Source organism: Chlorocebus sabaeus, chromosome 1, assembly GCF_047675955.1.
Source record: "Chlorocebus sabaeus isolate Y175 chromosome 1, mChlSab1.0.hap1, whole genome shotgun sequence".
NCBI lineage: Eukaryota > Metazoa > Chordata > Mammalia > Primates > Cercopithecidae > Chlorocebus > Chlorocebus sabaeus.
In genome coordinates, this window is record NC_132904.1 from 52,540,076 (window position 1) to 52,561,760 (window position 21,685).

At 39.4% G+C, this 21,685-nt stretch overlaps 1 protein-coding gene across 1 annotated transcript in view; it reads right to left on the bottom strand.

Annotated features, from left to right (window-relative positions):
• The window catches only part of MICAL2 (microtubule associated monooxygenase, calponin and LIM domain containing 2), a 243,298-nt gene that overhangs the window by 44,690 nt on the left and 176,923 nt on the right, over nucleotides 1-21,685 (bottom strand). The window contains exons 30-31 of the mRNA XM_073018242.1: nucleotides 18,632-18,786; nucleotides 16,134-17,409 (exon numbers count right to left, since the gene is read on the bottom strand). Of these exons, the coding sequence (XP_072874343.1) occupies nucleotides 16,134-17,409; nucleotides 18,632-18,786 (1,431 nt within the window). The remainder of the gene's footprint in view (nucleotides 1-16,133; nucleotides 17,410-18,631; nucleotides 18,787-21,685) is intronic.

Genomic DNA, 21,685 nt, shown 5'->3' on the forward strand with positions numbered 1-21,685 from the left:
TTTCTGAAAAAGAAATCAAGAAAGCAATCCCATTTACAACAGCTACAAACAAATAAAAAAACCACCTAGGAATAAATTTAACCAAAGAAGTGAAAGATCCCTACAAAAAACACTGTAAAACACTGATGAAAGAAATTGAAAAGGACACCCAAAACATGGAAAGAAGTTCCATCCTCATGAATTGGAAGAATATTGTTAAAATGTCTATACTACCCAAAGCCATCTACAGATTCAATGCAACCCCTATCAAAATACCAATGACATTCTTCACAGAAATAGAAAAAAAAAAATCCTAAAATTTGTACAGAACCACAAAAGACCCCAAATAGCTAAAGTGTTCCTGAGCAAAAAGAACAAAGCTGGAGGCATCATATTACTTGATTTCAAATTATATTACAAAGCTATAGTAACCAGAAGCATGATACTGTCATAAAAACAGATACATAGACCAATGGAACAGAATAGAGAACCCAGAAATAAGTCCACACGCTTACAGTCAACTCATTTTAACAAAGGTGCCAAGAACATACATTGGGGAATAGATAACTTCTTCAATAAATGGTGCTGGGAAAACTCAATATTCATGTGCAGAAGAATGAAACTAGATCCTACCGTTCACCATATACAAAAATAAACTCAAAGTGAATTAAAGACTTGAATTTAAGGCCTGAAACTATGAAGCTACTAGACAAAAACATTGGAGAAGTGCTATAGGACATTGGTCTGGGCAAAGATTTTTCTGGGAAAGACCTCAAAAGCATAGCTAACAAAAGCAAAAATAGGTAATTGAGATTATATCAAACAAAAGAGCCTATGTACAGCAAAGGAAACAAGTAACAAAATGAAGAGACAACCTAAAGAATGAGAAAGAATGTTTGCAAACTATGCATCTGAAAAGGGATTAATAACCAGAATATATAAGAAATTCAAACAACTCAATACAAAAAACAAACAAACAAACAAATAATTCAAATAAAAAATGGGCAAAAGACCTGAATAGATATTTATTAAAGAAGGCATACAAGCGGCCAACAAGTGTATGAAAAAATACTCAATATCACTAATCATCAGGGAAATGCAAATTCAAACCACAATAAGATATCATCTCACCCCAGTTAGAATGGCTATTATCAAAAAGACCAAAAAATCAAAAATGCTGGCAAGGATGTGGAGAAAGGGGAACATTTACTTAAACACTGTTGGTGGGAATGTAGAGTAGTAAAAGTATTATGAAAAAACAGTATGGCAGTTTCTCAAAAAACTAAAAACAGAACTACGATATGATCTAGCAGGCCTACTGCTGAGTATATAACCCAAAGAAAGGGAATCAGTATATTGAAGAGACATCTACATTCCCATGTTTATTGCAGCAGAATAGCCAAGATACAGCGTCAACCTAAGTGTCCATTGATGGATGGATGAATAAAGAAAATGTGGCATATACATCTATACAATGGAATATTATTCAGTCATAAAAAATAAAATCTTGTCATTTCCATCAACATGGATGAAACTGAAGGTCATTATGTTAAGTGAAATAAACCAGGCACAGAAAGACAAATATCACATGTTATCACTTATACAGAAGCTAAAAATGACAAAGTGGATCTCATGGAGATAGAGAGTAAATGGTGGTTACCAGGGAAGGGGAAGCGGGGAGGGAAGGCTAAAAAGAAGTTGGGTAATGGGTACAAAATACAATTAGTAGAAGAAATAAGTTATAATATTTGATAGTACAATGGGAAAATTATAGTTAACAATGATTTATAGTAAATTTCAAAATAGTTAGAAGAGAAGAATTGCAAGTTTCCTAAGACAAAAAAGAGATAAATGTTTGAAGTAATTGATATTTCAATTACTCTGATCTGATCATGACACATTACATATATGCATCAAAATATCACATGTATCCCAAACACATATAAAACTATGATTTGTTGATTAAAAATACAAAAATGTTACATATAAAATTATGTCATTTAGCACATATTGACTAAAGTAACAAAAGCATATGATTATCCAACAGATGCAGAAAAAGCATTTGCTTACATTTATCATTACTCATGATTAAAACTCATAGCAAGCTAGGAATAGAAGGAAATTTTATTGATCTAATAAAGGACTGACAAAATCTGTAGCAAACATTATACTCAATGGTGAAATACAATCTCTTTCATACTGGAAAAAAGACCATGGTGTTCACTATCACCACTTCTATTCGGCACTGTGTAGAAGGTCCTAGGCAGTGCAATAAGGCAAGAGAATGGAAAAAAAGGTACACAAACTGGAAAGGAAAATGTCAGGCTGTCTTTATTGGCAGACAACATGATCATCTTTTTAAATTCTATTCAAAAGCTATTACAATAATAAGTGAGTTTAGTAAGGTTAATATAAAGTTAATTTGCTTCTACATATTAATAACAAACAATTTAAAAGCAAAATTAAGAAAGCAATTTTATTTACAATGGCAACAAAAAGATGAAATACTTAAAAGATACATTTAATATGTGTGAAAAATCCACACACTGAAAACTAAAAAAAAATTCTAAATTAAAGTGAAAGAAACCTAAATAAATTGAGAGATATACCATTTTTATGGATTGAAAGACCAAACAGGTGTCAGTTTATCCCAAATTGATCTATAGATTACAAGCAAAATTCCAGTAGGCTTCTTTGGTAGAAATTGATAAACTGATTCTAAAATTCATATGAAAACACAAAAGACCTAGAACAGCCATATTAATTTTTAAGAAAAACAAAGTTGTAAGACTTTCCCTACCTGTTTCTTAGACTTATTCTAGCTGGGCATGGTGGCTTACACCTATAATCCCAGCACTTTGGGAAGCCAAGGTAGGAGGATCACTTGAGCTCAAGAGTTCAAGACTAGCCTGGACAACATAGTGAGACCTTGTCTCTATTAAAAAAAAAAAAAAAGTTTTTTAATTAGCCAGGCATGCTGGTGTGTGCCTGCAGTCCCAGCTACTCAGGAGGCTGAGGCAGAAGGATCACTTGAGCCCAGGAATTGGAGGCTGTAGTGAGCTATGATTAAGCCACTGCACTCCAGCTTGGGCAACAGAGTGAGGCTCTGTTTCAAAGACAAGACAAGAAAAAGAAAGGCTTACTCTAAAGCTGCAATAATCAAGGAAGTGTGCTTTTAGTGTGAGGATGATTACACAGATCAATGGAACAGATTAGAGAGTACAGAGATAGACCTACACACATATGGTCAATTGATTATATATAAAGGTGTCAAAGTAACTCAACGGGGAAAGAATAGTCTTTTCAACAAGTGGTACTGAAGCAATTAGATACATATGGGCAAACAATAACAAAAACCCATGACTTATATTCACTATAAAAAATTAACTAGAATTTTGCATTCATTGCAATGTAAAACGTTATCTAGAGTCCGATTATGCTGAAGCCTAAAGTCTAGAAACTATAAAACTTTTGGGAGAAAACATATGAGGAATTCTTAGTGACTTCGAGTTTAGCAAAGATATCTTAACTATAACTCAAATTATAAAAGAAAAAAATCAATAAATTTGACTTCATCGTAGTAAAAAGTTCTGCTCTTTGAAAGATAGTGTAATGAAAATGAAACAACAATCCACTAACTAGGAGAGAATGTTGCAAACATATATCTGATAAAGGATTTATATGCAGAACTCTAACTCAATACTAAGAAACAACACAATTTAAAAATGGGCAAAAGATTTGAAAGCTACTTTACAAAAAAATAGACAAATAAAAAATTCATACATTAAAAGAAGCTCAACATCATTAGTCTCTAGGGAAATGCAAATTAAAATTGCAATGAGATACTACTATAGGCATTAGAATGGCTAGAATTTAAGTCTGACAATGTCAAGTGTTAGCATGGATGTACAGTAACCGAAACTCTTGTGCATGGTTGTATGGCATGTCACTTTGGAAAACAATTGACAAGTTTAAAAATAAAATTCAATATGCACTTACCAAATGACCAAACAAGCCCATAGCTAGGAACTTAGCTAAGGCAAATGAAAACATGTCTTTACACAAAGACCTGTACATTAATGTTCATAGAAGCTTTATTCACGTTCAAAAACTACACCCCATCTCATGTCTATCAATTGGTAAATGGATAAACAAATGATGGCACATCCATACAATGAAATCCTACTAGCAATAAAAATAAATGGATTACTGATATGGGCAACAACATGCATAAATCTCAAAAGCATTATGCTAAGTGAAAGAAACCAGACACAAAATACAACATACTGTATGATTCCATTTATATGACATTCTAGGAAAGGCAACACTATTGAGACAGAAAACAAATCAGTGTTTTCCAGGGACTGGGAATATGGAAAGGGGATTGATTCTAAAGAGGCATGAGAAAACCATTTAGGATGGTGAAAATAATGTCTATTTTGATTTTGGAAGCAGTTCCATTCCTACACACAATTGTAAAAGCACACGGAACTGGACACTTTAAAAGGTAAATTTTATTGCATGTAAATTATACCTCAATAACAAATTAGAGTTTGGTAGAGTAGATGAATTCAATTGTTTTCCTACCTAAATGACCATATAGTCAATCACAGAACTGACAGATAAATCACAGTATATTCCCACAATGAAATATAGTTTACCAGGAGAATAATATGGCCACAAGAAACAATGAGGATAAATCTCATAAAAACAATGTTGAATCAAATAAACTAGAAAGAAAAGGTTACATTTACCTAATGAATACTGTTAAGAAATCAGCAGTTATCCTCATGGTAGATGGTAGCAGTGTGGGATTAGTGACTGAAAGAAACACAGGACTTTTGGGTTTCTGGTAATGTTATGCCTTCATCTAGCTCCTATTACAGGTATGTGTTCAATTTGTGAAAAGTTCTATATTTATGAGTATTTTTCTTTTGTGTGTTATAAGCAAGAAAAATGACTATCTAGAAATAAACCTTCAAAAATGCAAAATATCTTTATGAACAATACCATAAAATGTAAATAATTTTAAAAAATCTGACTAAATAGAGGGCTATAGGGTGTTCTTAGATGGGAAGACTCAATATTCTAAAGCTGTCAAATGTCTTTAATCAATTAAAAACCATATCACTTAAATTCACATTTAAAAAAACCTGACATGCCTGGGAAAATATCTAATGAAAATTGTACAAGGTCTCCACAACTACAAGACATTAAGAAAATTGAAGACCTCAATAAATTCAGGGATGTATCATGTCCATGGATTTGAAAACTTGCTATAGTAGTACCCCATGTTCACAGTTTCACTTTCCTCAGTTTCAGTTATCCACAGTTGACTGTGGTCAAAAAATAGGCATGTACACTACAGTAAGATATTTTGTGAGAACTAGATCACAGGCACATAACTTTTATTACAGTATATTGTTGTAATGATTCTATCATTAGTTGTTAATTTCTTACTGTGGTAATTTATAAGTTAAATTTTATCATAGGCATGTATGTACAATAAAAAAGTGTAGTAAATACAATGATATGGTTTGGCTCTATGTTCCCACCCAAATCTCATCTCAAATTCTAATCTCCAAGTGTCGAAGGAAGGATCTGTAATCCCATATTGAGAGAAGGAAGTGATTGGATTATGGGAGTGGTCTCCCCTATGCTGTTCTCATGATAGTGAATTCTCATGAGATCTGATAGTTATTTAAGGGGCTCTTCCCACTTTGCTTCTCACACATGCTTTCTCTTGCCTGCCACCATGTAAGATGTGCCTGCCTCCCTTTCTGCCATGATCGTATGTTTCCTGAGGCCTCCCCAGCCATGTGGAACTGTGAGTCAATTAAACCTTTTTTCCTTCATAAGTTACCCAGTCTTGGGTAGTATATTTAATAGCAGTGTGAGAATGCACTAATACAGTATTATCCATGGTTTCAGGTATCCACTGGGGGTCTTGGAACATACCCCCTGCAAATAAGGGGGAAACTACTGTATTGCAAAGATGTTAATTCTCCCCAAATTTAGCTATAGATTCAATAGAATCCCATTCAAATTCCCAGCAAATGCTGTAGAAATTGATGAATTCATTCCATAAATTACATGGCAATGCAAAAGGCTAATAATACTAAGGCAATGTTGAAGAAGGACAAAATGAAGGATTTACTCTAGACTACGATGATTTATTATAAAACCACATAATGAAAACAGTGTGATTCGGGAACAAGGTCAGACAAACCAACCAGCGAAACAGAAAACAAGGCCCCAAAACAGGCTGCCTAATTTATAACAAAACTGTCACTGTAATACAGTGGGAGGAGAATTATTTTTTTTTTCCGTGTGTGTGTGTGTGTGTGTGTGTGTGTGTGTGTGTGTGTGTGTGTTTTCTTTTTTTTTTTTCTTTTTGAGACAGAGTTTCACTCTTGTTGCCCAGGCTGGAGAGCAATGGCGCAATCTTGGCTCATTGCAACCTCGGCCTCCCGAATTCAAGTGATTCTCCTGCCTCAGCCTCCTAAGTAGCTGGGATTACAGGCATGCACCACCACGCCTGGCTAATTTGTTTTGTATTTTTAGTAGAGGTGGGATTTCTCCACATTGGTTAGGCTGGTCTCAAACTGTCGACCTCAGGTGATCTGCCCGCCTCAGCCTCCCAAAGTGCTGGGATTACAAGTGTGAGCCACATGCCTTGCTTAAGAATGGCCTTTTTAATAAATGCTGCTTAACTGATTGGATAACAACATGGAAGAAAGTAAACCTTAACCTAACCTCACAGAATATCCAAAAATCTATCCTAGTTTCATCATAGATATGACTGTGAAAGGAAAAATAATAAGGCTTCTGTAACAGTGTTGTCCAATAGAATTATAATACAAGTCATGCATATAATTTAAAATTTTCTAATAGCCACATTAAAAATATTTTAAAAATAAAATTAATTTTAATATATTTTATTTACCCCCAATTTCAAAAATCTTATCATTTCAACTTGTTTTATTTATTTATTTGTTTATTGGTTTGTGACCAGTATTGATCTCTTGCCCAGGCTGGAGTGCAGTGGTGCAATCGTGGCTCACTGAACCTCAACCTCCTGGTCTTAAGTGATCCTCCCACCTGCCGAGTAGGTGGGACTATGGGCATGTGTCAACATGTCTGGCTAATGTTTTTAGTTTTTATAGAGACAGGGTTTCCCTATGTTGCCCAGACTGGTCTTGAACTCCTGGACTCAAGCAATCCTCTTCCTCAGCCTCTCAAAGTGCATATATCTGACAAAGGACTTATATCCAGAATCTATACAGATTATAAATCAATGACGAAAGGGCTAATAACACAACAAAAGCATGGGCAAAAGACTTCACTAGAGACTTCTTACAGAAGACTATCTAAATAAGCATGTGAAAAGTTATGCAACATCATTTGGCATGAGCCACTGCACTGAGCCAAGAATGATTAGTGAGATGTTTTACATTATTTCATTCATACTAAGTCTTCAGAATCTGATGCATATTTTACACTTATAGTATGTCTCTGTTCAGATGACACATTTAAAAATGGTTAAAGTGAAATGTAACCCTATCAAATAAAGTTGTGTTTAATAGAAAACCATTTTACACTGCTTCAGTTTTTAAATTTAAATTAATTAAAATTTTAAAAATTAAACATTCAGTTTCTCATTCACACTAGTTACAACTCAAGTATGAAATAGTGGCTACTATATTTGGACAGCACAGTTCTAGAAAGTAAGAGAGAACACCTACATGACCTTGGAGTAGGGAAAGATTTCATAAACAGGATGCAAACATCAACAGCAATAAAGGAAAGTGATATTGTTTGGCTCCATGTCCCCACCCAAATCTCACCTTGAATTGTAATCTCCATAATCCTCAAGTATCAAGGGTAGGACCTGGTGGAGGTAATTGAATCATGGAGGCAGTTTCCCTCATGCTGTTTTTGTGATAATGAGTGAGTCTCACAGACCTGATGGTTTTATAAGCGTCTGGCATTTCCCCTACTTGCACTCACTCTGTCCTGCTGCCTTGTGAAGAGGTGCTTTCCACTATGATTGTAAATTTCCTGAGGCCTCCCTGGCAATGTGGAACTGTGATTCGATTAAATTGCTTTCCTTTATAAATTATCCAGTGTCAGGTATTTCTTCATAGCAGTGTGAGAACTAATACAGAAAGTATTGGTAAGTTTGGCTTTATTTAGATAAATACTTCTCACCAGGTGCAGTGGCATTGCCTGTAATCCCTGCTACTTGGGAGGTCAGAGTGGGGGATTGCTTGAAGCCAAAAGTTTGAGGCTTCTGTGCATTATGATTGTGCCACTGCATTCCCAGGCTTTTATTAGAGACACTGTCTCTTTAAAAAAAAGTACTTCTGTTTATTCAAAGACATCATTAGAGAGTGAAAAAGGGAGCCAAAGAGTAGAAGACAACACAATAAAAGTATGGGCAAAAGACTTCACTAGAGACTTCATACAGAAGAATATCTAAATAAGCATGTGAAAAGTTATACAAAATCATTATCAGGTAAATGCAAATTAACACCATAATGAGATACCACTGTACACCTGTAATAATAGCAATATCAGCAAAACAAAACAAAGTGGAGACTATCAAGTGTTGACAAGGATGTGGAGCAAGGGGAGCTCTCATTCCTTGCTGAGAGTATATACATTGGTACAATCACTTTGCAAAACTGTTTGATAGTATCTACTAAAACTATCATACATACCTACCCTATGACGTAGCAATTCCACCCCCAGGTATATGCTAATGTTCTTTTCTTAACCAAACCCGAGCCAGGCTCCTTTGATCCTCTTCTTAACTAGGCCTCACCTTGGCCTATGAAAAGAACAGACTCTCGACATAAGTGATTTTGTCCATCCCTTTTCTCTCCACATTAAAAGGCTTAAACAAACACTAACATAGTTTCTGAAAGCTCAAGATCCAATCACTAAGATGGCCATAACCTCCCTTGAAGTGCCTGCCTAAGAAAATTTAAGGTTGCCAAAATAATGGACTGCTTGTTTTAGCCAACACGTGATGACAGGCACCACTGTCACTCATTCTCAGAACATTTATTAAATAAAAAGCTTACAACTGTGAATCCTTCCTCTGTCCCTTTGAGACATACGCGTATCTCCTACAACTCAGGAGTGTCTTTCTCAAGGACCTGATAAGTCATTCCTTTGAAATGTAATCATCAGGAAGGATAGGGCCACTGTCTCCCAGTCTCTGTGGAAAGACAGAATTCTGACTTTGTTAACTGCCAGCTAACAGATGCAGCTGGCCTAATCCGCATGGCCACTGACCAGCCCTTTGTGATTTTTCACTTCCCTGACTCTACTGAGCCCTGACCACCTCCTTATGCCCTCCTTCTCCCTATAAAACACTCAGTCGCTTCTGTAGAAATTGAAGTTGAGCTCAGTTTACACTGGAACCTCTACCTTATTGCAATAGCATGTTACTGATTAAAATCTGCCCTTACCGTTTTAACCAGTGTCTAGCTTTATTTATCTTTGGCAATACTCAGCAGACACAAGTACATATGTGCACCAAAAAATACACACGTATAAGAGTGCTCAAAGCAGCATTATTCACAATCAAAACAACTGAAAACAACCTCAATACCCAAAAACAGAAGGCACATAGTCATACAATGGAATAAAATGGAGCAACGGAAAAGAACAAACCACTTCTGCACATAACAACATGGATAAATACCCCCCAAAGAATGTGATATGGTTTGGCTGTGTACCCACCCAAATCTCAACTTGAATTGTATCTCCCAGAATTCTCATGTGTTGTGGGAAGGACCCAGGGATGGGTAATTGAATCATGGGGGCCAGTTTTTCCTGTGCTATTCTCGTGATAGTGAATAAGTCTCATGAGATCTGATGGTTTTATTAGGGGTTTATGCTTTTTCATCTTCCTCATTTTCTCTTGCCACTGCCACATAAGAAGTGCCTTTTGCCTCCTGCCATGATTCTGAGGCCTCCGCAGCCATGTGGAACTGTAAGTCCAACTAAACTTCATTTTCTTCCCAGTCTCAGGTATGTCTTTATCAGCAGTGTGAAAACGGACTAATACAGAATGTTTAATGTTTAATGAAAGAAGCCAGGTACAAAAGAGTATATACTTGTATGGGTTTTTCTATTGTTGTGGAACCAATTCCCACCAGTTTGGCAGGTTTACAACAACACCCTTTTATTATCTTACAGTTCTGTAGGTTGGAAGTCCAGGCATGGCTCAATGGGGCCCTTTGCTCAGGATCTTACAAGGCTGCAATTAAAGTGTCAGCTGGGCTGCAGGTCTCATCTATATCTCAGGGTCCTCTTCCAAGCACATTCAGTTTGTTGGCAGAATTCGGTTCCTAGTGGTTGGAGGGTACAGGATCTGTTTTCTTGCTGCTTGTCAGCTGGAGGTCAGTCTCAGCTCCTAGAGGCCTCTTGTTCATAGGCCCTCCCATACCATGGCAAATTTACTACTTCTTCAAGGCCAGGAGGACCATATCTCTCTCAAGCTTTGAATCCAGTCTCTGACTTCAGGAAGTCCTTGTTAAGGGCTCACCTGATTGAGTTAGGCCTACCCAGAACAATCTCTCTTTTGATTAACTCAAAGTGAATTGTTTTGGGGCTTAATTATATTTGCATAATCCTCTAACTTCATCATGGGATGAAATGAAATCCATCATATTTATGTTCCCACCATATTTCAGAGGACTAGATTTTTTTTTTTTTTTTGAGATGGAGTTTTACTCTTGTTGCCCAGGCTGGAGTGCAATGGTGTGATCTCAGTTCACTGCAAACTCTGCCTCCTGGGTTCAATCAATTCTCCTGCCTCAGCCTCCTGAGTAGCTGGGATTACAGCGCCTGCCACCATGCCCAGATAATTTTTGTAATTTTAGTAGAGATGGATTTTTGCCATGTTTGCCAGGCTGGTCTTGAACCCCTGACCTCAGGTGATCCACCTGCCTCAGCCTCCCAAAGTGCTGGGATTAAATTTGTGAGCCACTGTGCCCAGTCCAGAGGACTAGATTCTACACAGCAAGCACACTAGGGAGCAGGAAGCATGGGGTCCTTTTAGAATTCTGCCTACCACATTAGTGAATGATTCAATTTTTGTAAAGTAAAACAAACAAAACAAAAACTGCAAGAGTAATCTAAGATGATAAGAGGCAGATGATAGGTACCTTTGTTGGGCAGGGCATATAATGGGGAGAAAGCATGAGGGAGTCTTTTGGGTGCTGATAACATTCTATAGCTTGATCTCAGAGAAAATTACAGAAATGCGCACTTTGCAAAAATTCATCAGCTGTAGGCTTAACATTTGCAGATGTTACTGTATGCATGTAATACTGCAATAAAAATGTTTATGCAAAAAATTAAAGAAGGTTCTCAGGGCATGTTCTTTAATTATACACAAGAATGATAACTAGCATTAAAATTGTTTCTATAAAATGACCACTGATAAGTACCTGAAATTAGTTTATGACTCCAAGTCATTCAAATACACTGATAAGTTTATGTACACCATTAATTTAATTGGAAAGTTGTCTTGTAAAAATACAAACAAATTAAGTAATTTCAGCCTGGCTCTTATTCAAATGATAATAACTTTTAGGTACTTCAATTTGAATGAGCATGATACTGTTTTCTCTCTCCATTGCATGGAAGTATGCACTCCCAAGTTCAATGTGGAGGCAACAGTGTCAGTGCATGTATGTGAGTGTGTGTTTGGTGGACTGAGCAAGGAAATTTAAAAAAAAGACTGATGGGTCTAATCTGATAGGTTAGGTAAAATCTTTACTTTCTTAGGATACTGACCTAAGAACACTTGAGAGAAACACAAAACTCTTCTAAGAGAGGTGGCAGGCACTACTTCCAGAGCTGACTAACTCCAAGCTAATTCCATTCTGTACATTCCCAGTTGTTCCAAGGCAAGGAAGTCATACTATTTTCTGATGAATATAAATGAATGTAGCTCTCCATGCTAATCAAAGCAGGAAAATACATTTACCCTAACTTATTGTAATTAGCACATACAGAAATCATATAAATGTGATATCAATGAACTGTAGGCCAATATTATGTATGAATTTAATGCAAAATGTTAAATAAATTATCAAACATAATCAAAAAATAATAAGACATCATGTAAAGTAATAAGACAAAGTAATAACACATCATGACCAAGTGGTATTTATCTCAGCAATGCAAGGATGGTTCAATATCCATAAATCTACTGTATAATTCATAATATTAATCAAATTAAGGAGAAAAAAATCAGACATCTCAAAAGATGCTGAAAAGACATTTGACAAAATTCAACATCCATCTGTGATTAAAAATATTCTCACCAAAATAGAACTAGATGGCTATTTCCTTAAAATGATAAAATATATCTCAGTCAATCCAGAAGCCAGTTATCATGCTTAAATGGGAAAAATACCAGCAGCATTCTCATTATGAGTAGGAATATATTAAGGAAATAATTATCACTACTGTTATTTAACATTGTTCTGGAGATTCTAGAAACAAAAGAAACCAGGGAGACAAGATAAATAAGAGGTATACAATTTAAAAGCAAAAAGTAAAGGTATAATTTGCAGTTGTTATGATTGTATATATGGGGGAACTCAGGGGAATCCATTGAAAAACTTTTACAACAAAGAGAATGTAATAAAACTGATAAGTACAAAATTACTACACAAAAATCAATAACTTTCATATATACAAACAACAGTAGAAAGATAAACTGGAAAATATCTTATTGACGATAGCAACAAAAACTAATATATCTATTAATAAAATTAATGATTATGCTAGATCTATATGCTCTAAAGTGTACAATATTCCTGAGGGTCACAAAAAAGACATGAACAAATGGAAAGATAACTCATACCATAATTTTGTAAGTTCTTGCCAAGTTACTTATACATTTAACTCAATCCCGTAAGAGTATTCACAGGACTTATTTTTGGTAGATAGACAAGCCTATACTAAGTTCATATAGAATATCAAACAAGCAAGAAGAGTCACGAAATTTTAGAAAAAGAAAATCAATAATGGGAATACTCTTCCTACCAGATAGTAAAATACCTAAAATAAAAAAATGTAAATACATAAACTTAGATATCTAAAACGGTGTGGTATTGATACATAACAGACAACTAAATTGAATATAATAGATGGTGTGGAAAGTAAGTCCAAGTTCAGGAATCTTATATGTGATAAATGTGTCATCTCACATAAGAGAGGAAAAGAGAGATTATTCACTAATTTTTTAGGATAGCCAGGGAAACATCTAAAAAGTAAGGCTGAATCTATAGCTCACATTTTATACTAGGAAAATTTATTGATGTAAATACTTAAATGTTAAAATATTGAAAATAATCAAGAAGACTAGAAGAAACTGTGAGAAATTTCTTCTACAAACTTGGAAGAAGCTCTTTCTAACTACTATATAAAACCCAGAAGCCATATAATAAAAATGTTTCAAACTACTATATGAAGTTAGAAATTTTACACAAGAAAAGCCACTATAAATAAAGTCAAGCACAAACAAGAAACTGGTAAAAAAATATTTGTAATTTGCATCATTACAAAAAAGGGCTAAATTTCCCTTTTGATAAAGAATCCGTACATATTATTAAGAAAAAACCAACAAACCATTAGAAAACTGGACAAAGGATGAAATCAACTGGTCACAGAAAAGAAGATGCAAATGGATCCTCAACATATAAAAAGATGTTCAATCACCTTGTTAAACAAAAAATGAAATTCAAACCACTCTGAGATCTATATTTCACCATCAGATCAGTAACATACCAGTTATTGCAAATGTAGAGATCGAGTTCTCATACTTTGCTGCTGGGAATGTGAACAAGTACACTGTGATGAAGGACAAGTTGACAGTATCTATCAAAATTCCCGATTCACATATCCTTTGCTCCAGTATTTCCACTTCTAAGAATTTATCCTAGAGATAAATTCACACATGTGCTTAATGGCCTAAGTTCTCAGTTAATTGTTGTACCACTGTTTGCAATAGCCAAAGATTTGAAATTACTTAAACTTTGCATCATAGGGGGCTGGCTACATCAATTATGTTACATCTACACAGTGGGATACTGTACAGCTATAAAACAAAGAAGAAAGTGCTTTATGTACTAATACGGAATAAACTCCAAAATAAAATGAAAAGTTCAAAAAGAGTACACACAGCATGCTGCCATGCTATCATTTGTGTTAAAAAAGAAAAAATATAATATGTAAATTTGCTCTTACATTCATAAATTCTGTCTGCAGGAATGCCTAAGAAACTGATGACAATGTCTATCACCAGGATAGGACCTGGATTGCTCAGGGACAAGGAAGGGAAAGAGGACTTTTTATTTTGAACCTTTTGTACCCTTTGATTTTGAACCATGCAAATATATTATCAAAAAATGCATAACACATTAAATTTTATGATGTGTGGCATAAGGGTATATTATGCCACACATCATAAAATTTAATGTGTTATGCATTTTTAATAGTTTATTAAATAATCTATTTAATTTATTTAAAAGTTTAATAGTTTATTAATTTGTTATGCATGTTTAAGAGTTATACTTCAGCCTGTCCATGCTTATCCTGAACCTGGCTGAAAATAAAATTTCTTGTTAATCCATATAGCTGGTTGATTAAGGTACTACTGAAGAGAAATAATATATTACTTGAAAACTAATGTTTCAAAATAAAAGTTAAATAAGAAAATAAAAAGGCTTTTTAGGAAAAAAAAACAAAGTTGATCAACAATAGGGATGGTAGGATCACAGTTTGTTCAAAGCAGTCAAACAAGTATCAACAACAAAAAAGAACTCGTGTGAATGTTTAGCTAAACTGTCTCTAAGGGAATAGACTAAAACTTTGGCAAGGAGGAGAGGGGATAAGATAATACATTTTACTTTTTATTAGATATGTCCATATTGTTGGATTACTCTGATTATTTGATATATTAATTTTAGGATTTAAAAATTTTAATCAGGTTTAAATTATTTAAAAAGCCTACATTTTCATTGGTAAGCAAATATGCATAAGTGTTTATAGGAGTTTAAAGGGAAAAACATATGCATAAAGATGTTCATTCAACACCATATATAAAATATAAACATATGCATATATAACATATATACAAATGTAAGTTAAACAATAAGACAATAGTTCACCATACCTACCAGACAGGATATTCAATTAAATCACATTAATGTATACTACATGGTAATTGGCATAATATCTATGATATAATGATGACTTTTAAATGATACAAAATTTTTGGCTAGGCATGGTGGCTCACACCTGTAACCTGACACTTTGGGAGGTCAAGGTGAGAGGGTTGCTTGAGGCCACGAGTTTGAGACCAGCCTGGGCAACATATTGAGACTCCATCTCCACAAAAAATAAAAAATTAGCCGGGTGCTTCAGTCCAGGAGTTTGGGGCTGCAATGAGCCATGATCAGGCCACTGCCCTCCAGCTTGGGTGACAGAGAAAGACCCTTTCTCTCTAAAACAAATAAACAAACAAACAAACAAACAGAGGCTGGGCATGGTGGTTCATGCCTGTAATCCTAACACTTTGGGAGACTGAGGCGGGTGGATCACCTGAGGCCGGGAGTTTAAGACCAGCCTGGCCAACATGGTAAAACCCCATTTCTACCAAAAATACAAAAATTAGCTGGGTGTGGTGACACACATCTGTAATCCCAGCTACTTGGGGAGGCTGAGGCACGAGAATCACTTGAACCTGGGAGACAGAGGTTGCAGTGAGCTGGGATCATGCCACTGCACTCCAGCCTGGGTGACAGAGTGAGACTCTGTCTCAAAAAAAAAAGATACAAAATTTTATGTACAACTTACTAAAAAATATTCCTATGGAAAAAAAGAAAATAAGTGAGAAAGTGGTGGTAGGGTTATACTTGATTTGTCTCTTTTCAACACCTTCTATAATTTCAAAACTAATTTTTTCAGATTTTTTTCAAATTTTTCACCTTTAGGGTTTTCCTACTTTTGTTAGTATTTGAGAAGCAAAACGAAGTGAAAGATGCCTGCTTGTCAATGCAATGAAGATAACTAACTGCCCAGCATGAAGTGCAGACATTTATCAGGACAGAGCCACTTACCTGCACCTCCTGCTGTAGGAGGAGGAGGAGGGGGAGGGGCTGCCTGGCACAGGGAGGTGCTTTTGAAAGGCTGCAGCAGCTTCTCTAGGGCCTGCGCACTGTCTTCAGGCAGCACCTTCGTTTTGGGGCTGCCAAAGAGGTCCCTGATGTCCTTTCTTTGTCTGGATTCTTGGAGGAAACTCTCAAAAGATTTGTCTTTGAGTCTGAGAGAGGAAAAAAGTGAGATTCTTTTCTTCGGAGGCTTAGAAGCATCTGGGAGGGTCTCTTGCAAACTCACTTTCTCAAGGAGTGTGGGCACATCTTCAATCTTGCTACAGGGTGGGGACCTAAGTGCAGGAAAGATCTTGGATGGCCGATTGGGCAAACTATGGGTGCGGAGGACAGGGTCAGGAGGGCTAAAGGCTGAGGGCCGGTTTCTCCCAGGGGAATGCTGGTCCCTGTCTTTATTGGAATTGGTTTTCCGAAGGCTGGATGAGCGAGTGCAGGCCTGTGTGGGTAAAGTTTTGGATTCTTGCTTGGCCCAAGCCTTCTTCCCGCCTTCAGAGTTGGAAAGAAGGGGCTCTAGAGACCTTCGGATGGCATTGGCTATGAGCCGCAGTGGGGACTTGGGTGGAGGCACGCTTCGCTCCCCTTGAGCTTGTTCCGCGGGGGTCCTCATCTTCTCCTGAGCCCCTCTCTGGGTTGGCAGGGGCTCTCTTGCTGCCCTAGGGAGCAGCAAGGGGCGGACTGGTTTTAGCACACGGCCTCGTCTATTATTCTCAGCACTTTTCTGGGAAAGTTGCTCCCCGGTTTTGAGGTGCACACTCTCAGGGATGGAGTCATTCCAATCCAACAACATGGTCTTCTGCTCCTGAGTGAGGACTAACTTCTTTAGGCCCAACTTCTCCTTTGCCAGCACTGGCCCTCCCTCTTCTTCCTTCCCAGCTCCAGTACTCCCTTTTTCCCAGTCTTCTCCAGCCAAGGGAGATAGCTCTTGACCTGGCCAGTTCCTGTCCTTCCCCCAGATGGGGTGTGGGTCTCTGTGGTTGCTTCCAATGTCCCCAAGAGGTGCCTCTGCTGGCTGGCACTCATCAGAAGTCATCTCTACAGGGCCTGAGAGGCTGTCTTCACCCGGGCTCACCAGGCAGTACTCTGCCCACTCTGGCTTTGGGTGATGAGGCAGATACAGCGGAATTTCCCTGGGTGCTCCTTGGGCTATGGCTCGCCTTTGAAAGGTTGGGGTGGGAGGACTTGCATGACCTCTCGAGACCTGTGAGAGGGGCTCAGAAGCTGTCATCTAGATGGGATGGGCAAAAATAGCAGTTATTTAAAAAATTTCACTATTTATTTATATGATTAAAGCAAATCTCAATCTACAATCCCCTCCCCTTTTTTCTTCCCATCTCAGATGCCCAAATTCAAAAATTATTTTGCCTAAGATGATTTCAAAGGGATACTCTTTGTTCTAAGTAGCTACCTTGGGTCCTACCAGGATCTGCCCAGAACCCCCAAATCAGCATTGATGAAAGGCTTTTCTGAATCACAGATTACCTGGGTTGGAAGCCAGGGGGAAGGCAAAGGTAGAACCCTGCTGTTGTAAGCTCCTGGGCCCATGAGGGTAGGGCTGGCTGGGTCTCTGTGGGTGCTCAGTCATTGTCTATACTAAAGGGCATGATCCGCCCATAGGTATGTTCCTCTAACAACCAAGAAACCAAGGCTTCTTCTTTGGAGGCCATTAAAGTAAGAAGCGACAGTCACCCTCTGGGCTGAAGCTGTGGTAGCACAAGAATGGCCCTTAAGACCTTCCAATGACCCTTTTTAACCTCCCACCTTGCACCATCGAGAAAGTAGCTATTTCTAGCATGCAGGAACTTGGCCCTCAGCAAAGAGGGAACATGAGTGGACTCTAGGGGTGGCTGTGTCCTCCCAAGAGCTCTGGTCCCTGAAGGGCAGGTAATAGCACAGGGGTTTCACCAGAGCACCCATCTTTTCTGTCTTGTGCACTCTACTTTCCAGAGTCTAGAACAGGCCTGGCAGGTAACAGAGGCTTGATAAATACATACAGAAGGAAAGAGTCCAGCCTGCATATCAATGATGATATTTTATATTCAAGGAAGATGTTGCTTCCAAGGTTCTTGGATGCTACCAAAGGAACCCTCACTTCTGTGCCTCCCATCCTACAGCTGCAAATTCCTCAATGCCCTTTGCAAGTTCTCAAGGGAAAGGTGTCCTAGCAGCTCTGTATCTCATGGAGACCTGGCATGGAGTCTAAGCCCTGTAAAGTTTGCTGAGGGAATGACTGTGTCCTCAGGGATGGCTGTGAAGGAGCAGCAGGAGATTTTGTGAAAGGTATACATGAAGGCAGCTGGGGTAGAACCTTGACAGAGTATCTTCTGGCCTTGGCTTTGCACTTATGTTGACCTACGAGCACATAGAATCCAGAGATAAGTGTGGAAGGTGGGAAGAGTACAGGTAGCTCAGCTTCCTGACACCTGGGCAGGACCCTCAAGGACACTCACCTGAGGTGGGGAGGAACCATCTGGAGCATGCTCAGAAACACTGGCTGAAGAAGAAGATGGTGGGGAAGATGAACGAGAAGACAATGAAGGAAGAGGAAGAGAAGGAGAAGGGTCCTTTGGAGGTGACATAGTTCTTTTGTTCACTGGCGTCAAACCTACCAAGGAAAGAACACACTCTTCATTACAAAGGTGTTATTATTTTATCAAGAAAAGAGGAGGCTTTAAGTGAAGCTCCAATTCTATAAACCATCAGAAAGAGGAAGATGTCAGAGCCTGACTCAGAGGTTCCTGGTGCCCGAGGTGTGGGACTCAGAGGAATGGGTATAGCAGTGTCAGGGTCCTGTGGGGCAAAGGAAGTCCCAGGGTGAGAAGTCTAAGAACCATTATGTTTCAGACTCATGCGAGGATGCTTTTGAGAGATGTATCAGGGCATTTCCAGAACGTTTCTTAGAAATGTGCATCTGCCTCCAAAGAGCATCCTAAAACCATTGTGGTTGGGAGCTGGGCTGTGTTAAATCACTCAGTCAATAAAGCACCTGAGCTTTCTTCCCACAAGATGCTGGACCCTTAGCCATGGGCCCAGACAGGATAGACATCCATGACAAATGAGATGGGCTCTTTCTTCTCACATGTGTGTCAAGAGGCTCTCAGACAGGAGGAGTCATTTGAGATTTTAAGAGAATACAAGAGAGGGAGGTTACAGTGAGTATCAAATCATTTGAAGGATATGGAGTGGGCCCATGCCAAGCTCTGTTGGTCAGGGAACAAACAGGATACAGTGTGGCTACTCAGAGATGGAGGTGAAAGGAGTGGGGCAGGGCCCTGAGGACAGGCCTGGTTCTGTGCTGTGGGGGGCTGAGATCATCTAGTCTGCTGACAGTCGTAGCCTACTGCAAGATCAACCAAGCTCACATATGTGTACTCTCTTCCTCTCCCCCTCCCCTCCTTCTTACTCTCTTCCCTTGCTTCCCTCAAGCATGGTAACCTTAAATCTAAAATCTCAAACATTTTGTCTCCATATTGGGTCATTTGAGATCACTTGCTCAAACTGATTCAGTAAAATGCCATGTACCCTCTCAGATCTGCCCTCTCAGTACCTACCCTCAGCCCAACCAGCTCTCCCATGAACTGTGGTGGCATACAGGGATGTCCCTCAGAAACTTCCCAGGACCGCCACATGGAACGAGTCCGCTCTCTTGTCCATCTCCCTGCTTCTGGCCGCTCAGCTGACTCATTCAGATTTTCCTCCAGGGTGTCTAGCCTTCAGATTTTCACCTGCTTCTTAGTGCAACACAATCCCCTGGTCTCAGTTTCCCCAAAGCTCTGAGGGATAAGCTCCTCCTCAGGGACCCACGCAGGCCAAGTCCCATCCCAAGGAGAGTTCCACTGAGTCCCCTCCACCCCCGGGAGCCCACACTGTTCTCGATATTCTCCCCTGCTTCCCCCCATACATCAATGCGAACATGTGTGACTGCACGTCCCAGGCGTGGGCTCTGAACAGATGGCACCACATGCACATGGTCAGCAAGCTCCCAGAGGGAGGTCTCGCAGAAAGCTTTGGAGGGAAAAGGTAATTCTGGGAACAGATCTGATCTGAGGGTGGCAGGAAGGAGCTGCCAGGGAGGCGGCTGGCCTGCCTCCCGCTACTGCACCCCCATCGCAGCCCACGATTAGAAGGTTCAAGCCTAAAAAGGCAAAAGTTGTGAGTCAGTCCTTGCCTTGCTTCCCGTCCTTGTCCTCAGCTTGCCAAATTCCTGCCAAATTCTTTCCTTCCTTCCTCCTTGCACCCTCATTCTCCCTCTCTGCCATCTTCTGAATCAAACTCCTTCACTTGCCTCAATTCCTCTCAGCTCAACAGACTGCCTTTTTGTTCCCCTGAGGATCCCTCAGGGACTTCCTGACAGGAAGCCAGGGCCACCTCAGGAACCAAGCCTGACAGAAACGCCTCAGGGCTCAGGAGGTCATGACCCAGAAGCTGCTCCCTTCTTCTCCTTTCTCTAATCCCCACTCCCACCCCTGCTAGGGGGTCTCCTTCTCTCCACACGTGGTCCTCATGCACTGCCTTCAAGATGGAACTCCAGCAAGGCTTGAGGAGATGAGGGAAGCAAAGCCCCAGCTCAGGCCGAGCCCCTTGTCCCTGGGCTGCCCTTCAAGCCACTGCTTGGGAGGTGGGCACAGCCTGGGGAGAGAGGTGATGGGAAACCTCCCCTTCCTGATGCCCACTGTGTCTTTGGGTCCTCTCAGAAGATGGTGAAGGGGAGCCTGGAAGTCCACCCCTTCACATGCACACCAGCTGCCTGGCTCTGAGCAAGTTACTTAATCCCTCAGTCTCCTCATCCAAAAAGTGGGCTGTCTGGTGCAGTTTCATGGGGTGGTTGAGCAGATAACATGGGCTAAAAAGAGATGTCCAGTTGGCCGGGTGTGGTGCCTCACACCTGTAATCACAGCACATTTGGAGGCTGAGGTGGGTGGATCACTTAGCTCAGGAGTTCAAGACCAGTCCGGCCAACATGGCGAAACCCTGTCTTTACCAAAAATACAAAAATTAGCCAGGCATGGTAGTGTGCACCTGTGGTCCCAGCTACTGGAGAAGCTGAGGTGGGAGGATCACTCGAACCTGGGGGATGGAGATTGCAGCGAACCGAGATCACGCCACTGCACTCGTCTGGGTGACAGACTGAGACCTCATCTCAAAAAAAAAAAAAAAAAAAAAAAAAAAAAAAAAAAAAGGTGCCCAGTGGCGCAGGACACAAAGTAAAAGCTAGTTGTCGGCAAAATATGAACTCCATTAGGTTCCCACCCTCTCACACACTTAAGCCGCATCCAGGTAAAGACATTTGCTGAAGCACATTGCTGAAGCTCTGGCCCATTCCAGAGGGGGCTGCACACTCTACACAGCCACGATTTCTCCAACTTTTGGGCCAAGAGCTCCTCATTGGCCAACTCACATCTCCCACTGCTGGCTGTTTCCTTGAAACCTTGATACGGCCCACCCGGGGTTGCCCTGTCCTCTGCCCGGGTCTCAGTCACACGTGCCCCTAGCACCTTAGGGTT